The 2,426-nt window shown below is 36.4% G+C and overlaps 1 protein-coding gene across 1 annotated transcript; it reads left to right on the top strand.

Moving 5' to 3' along the window:
- The first annotated feature begins 1,062 nt into the window (after nt 1-1,062).
- On the top strand, nt 1,063-2,086 carry LOC121024437 (lanosterol 14-alpha demethylase-like). Its single transcript, XM_040466657.1, has 2 exons — nt 1,063-1,193; nt 1,775-2,086. Exons 1-2 carry the CDS (start codon nt 1,161-1,163, stop codon nt 2,069-2,071), a joined length of 330 nt encoding a protein of 109 aa, XP_040322591.1. The 5' UTR covers nt 1,063-1,160; the 3' UTR covers nt 2,072-2,086.
- The last annotated feature ends 340 nt before the right edge of the window (nt 2,087-2,426 follow it).

Below are 2,426 nucleotides of genomic sequence, written 5' to 3' on the forward strand. Positions count from 1 at the left end.
TCAGCACAGAGCCCGACGTGGGGCTCGAACTCACGGACCGCGAGATCATGACCTGAGCTGAAGTCGGCCGCTTAACCGACTGAGCCACCCAGGCGCCCCAATAACTTTTAAAACAATAGCTTAAGGGGCGCCTGGGTGGCGCAGTCGGTTAAGCGTCCGACTTCAGCCAGGTCATGATCTCACGGTCCGTGAGTTCAAGCCCCGCGTCGGGCTCTGGGCTGATGGCTCAGAGCCTGGAGCCCGTTTCCGATTCTGTGTCTCCCTCTCTCTCTCTGCCCCTCCCCCGTTCATGCTCTGTCTCTCTCTGTCCCAAAAATAAATAAAAAAACGTTGAAAAAAAATTAAAAAAAAATAAAACAATAGCTTAATTCATTCATAATTTACATACCATAGAATCCATTTAGAGTGTACAATGTAGTGTTTTTTTGGTATAGTCAGAATTGTGATGGTATCACAATTTTAGAACACTTAAATCACTTCTAAAAGAAAGCTGGTACCCATTAGCAGTCATGCTCCATTTCTCCTGCCTCTGGCAACCAGTAATCTTTTTGTCTATATGGATTTGCCTTATTCTGGACATTTCCTACAAATGGGACTGGCTTCTTTTGCTTGGCATGTTTCCAAGTTTCATCCATGTTGTAGCATGTATCAGTACTTTGGCCTTTTTTATTGCCAGGTTATATTCCATTGTATGGATATCCCACGTTTATCTATTCATCAGTTGATGAACATTTAGGTTGTTTCCATCTTTTGGCTATTATGAATAATGCTGCTCTAAACATTTAATCACAGGTTTTGAAAAAGCTGACATTGATGATTTTTGCTAGTGTTTTCACTTTTTTAGATAAGTAAATTTTTGCAGGTCCTTACTATGCCATTCTTCAGGGTGATTACCTCTCCTGTGGGTGTCTTGCCTCCTTTCACTTGTTGACTGTGGTTAGTAATAGAACAAGATAATCTCAGCTACTGAACTAGTTACTTCTGTTCTTCTACCAGAAGTTAAACTATCTTATAATAACACAGAAGTTTAAATAATATTGCATACTATTGAAGTAAGTTAAAATTTGTAAAACTCAGGAAATGATTTCCTTTTTTAGCTCAAGGATCTAAATGTACTTGATCGCTGTATAAAAGAAACATTAAGACTTCGACCTCCTATAATGACTATGATGAGAATGGCCAAAACCCCTCAGGTAAGTCTCTTGGTTAGATTTCCCCTTTCGTGTGTCCAGTTTGTATTTATCAAAAAGAAGAAATATTATAATAGCAAAGAGAATTTTTCTAATTAAGAAAGAATAATCATTTCTGTGTAATTTCAATTTTATGTATTCTAACTCTTGATATATAATTATATATTCAATTTATACAGATATTTTTATATAAATAATTGCAGAATATATACATTCTAATCTGTTCCCTGCATTTTTACTTAACAATTAGGGTTTTTAAAATGGTAATATATTTTTTCTTGGTTTAAAAAAAAACATGTTAAAGAAAATTCTGACAATATGGAAGAATATGAATTGGATTATGAAGGCTCCTTGAAATCCCTCTGCTACCTCTGAGGCGTTTATAGCTTTTTTTAATTTCCAGCCCCATTTTGGGTCACTTGGAAGTCATCTTGAGTTAAAATAATTTTCAGCTGGCCTGTCATCTAGCTAGTTTTTAAATATAAGTATAGCTCATGTGGGTTAATGCTTTATTACACAGTGGTCTGGTTATTTGGTAAAATATTGTTATATTTTCTAAGGAAATGTGTTGCTTTCATTTGTAGACTGTGGCAGGGTATACCATTCCTCCAGGACATCAGGTGTGTGTTTCTCCTACTGTCAATCAAAGACTTAAAGACTCATGGGTAGAACGCCTGGACTTTAATCCTGATCGCTACCTACAGGACAATCCAGCATCAGGAGAGAAGTTTGCCTATGTGCCATTTGGAGCTGGTGAGATACCATTTTACATTTGGAATTTTTGTTCTGAGAATGTGTTGATGTTTGTCAAAATAACCCATGTGAATTTTATTTACAAATACCTTTTCCTTTCCTCATACGGACATTTCTGTAAACATTAGTATAATCTTTGCCAAGTTAGAAAAAGTACTTTATTTGTACTAAAGGAAATAGTTTTATGAATTTTTACACAATGCTCTTTTACCTTTTAACCAATTTAGTTTTATCAGGGTTAATTTTGATAGTTCACTCTGTTTTCCCTTAAAATAGTATTTAAAGCTCTTTATGAGTTTTTTTTTTTATTTATATATGAAATTTATTGTCACATTGGTTTCCATACAACACCCAGTGCTCATCCCAAAAGGTGCCCTCCTCAATACCCATCACCCACCCTGTCCTCCCTCCCACCCCCCATCAACCCTTAGTTTGTTCTCAGTTCTCAACAGTCTCTTATGCTTTGGCTCTCTCCCACTCTAA

This window comes from Herpailurus yagouaroundi, unplaced genomic scaffold (assembly GCF_014898765.1).
Source record: "Herpailurus yagouaroundi ecotype Mexico unplaced genomic scaffold, PumYag 64812, whole genome shotgun sequence".
NCBI lineage: Eukaryota > Metazoa > Chordata > Mammalia > Carnivora > Felidae > Herpailurus > Herpailurus yagouaroundi.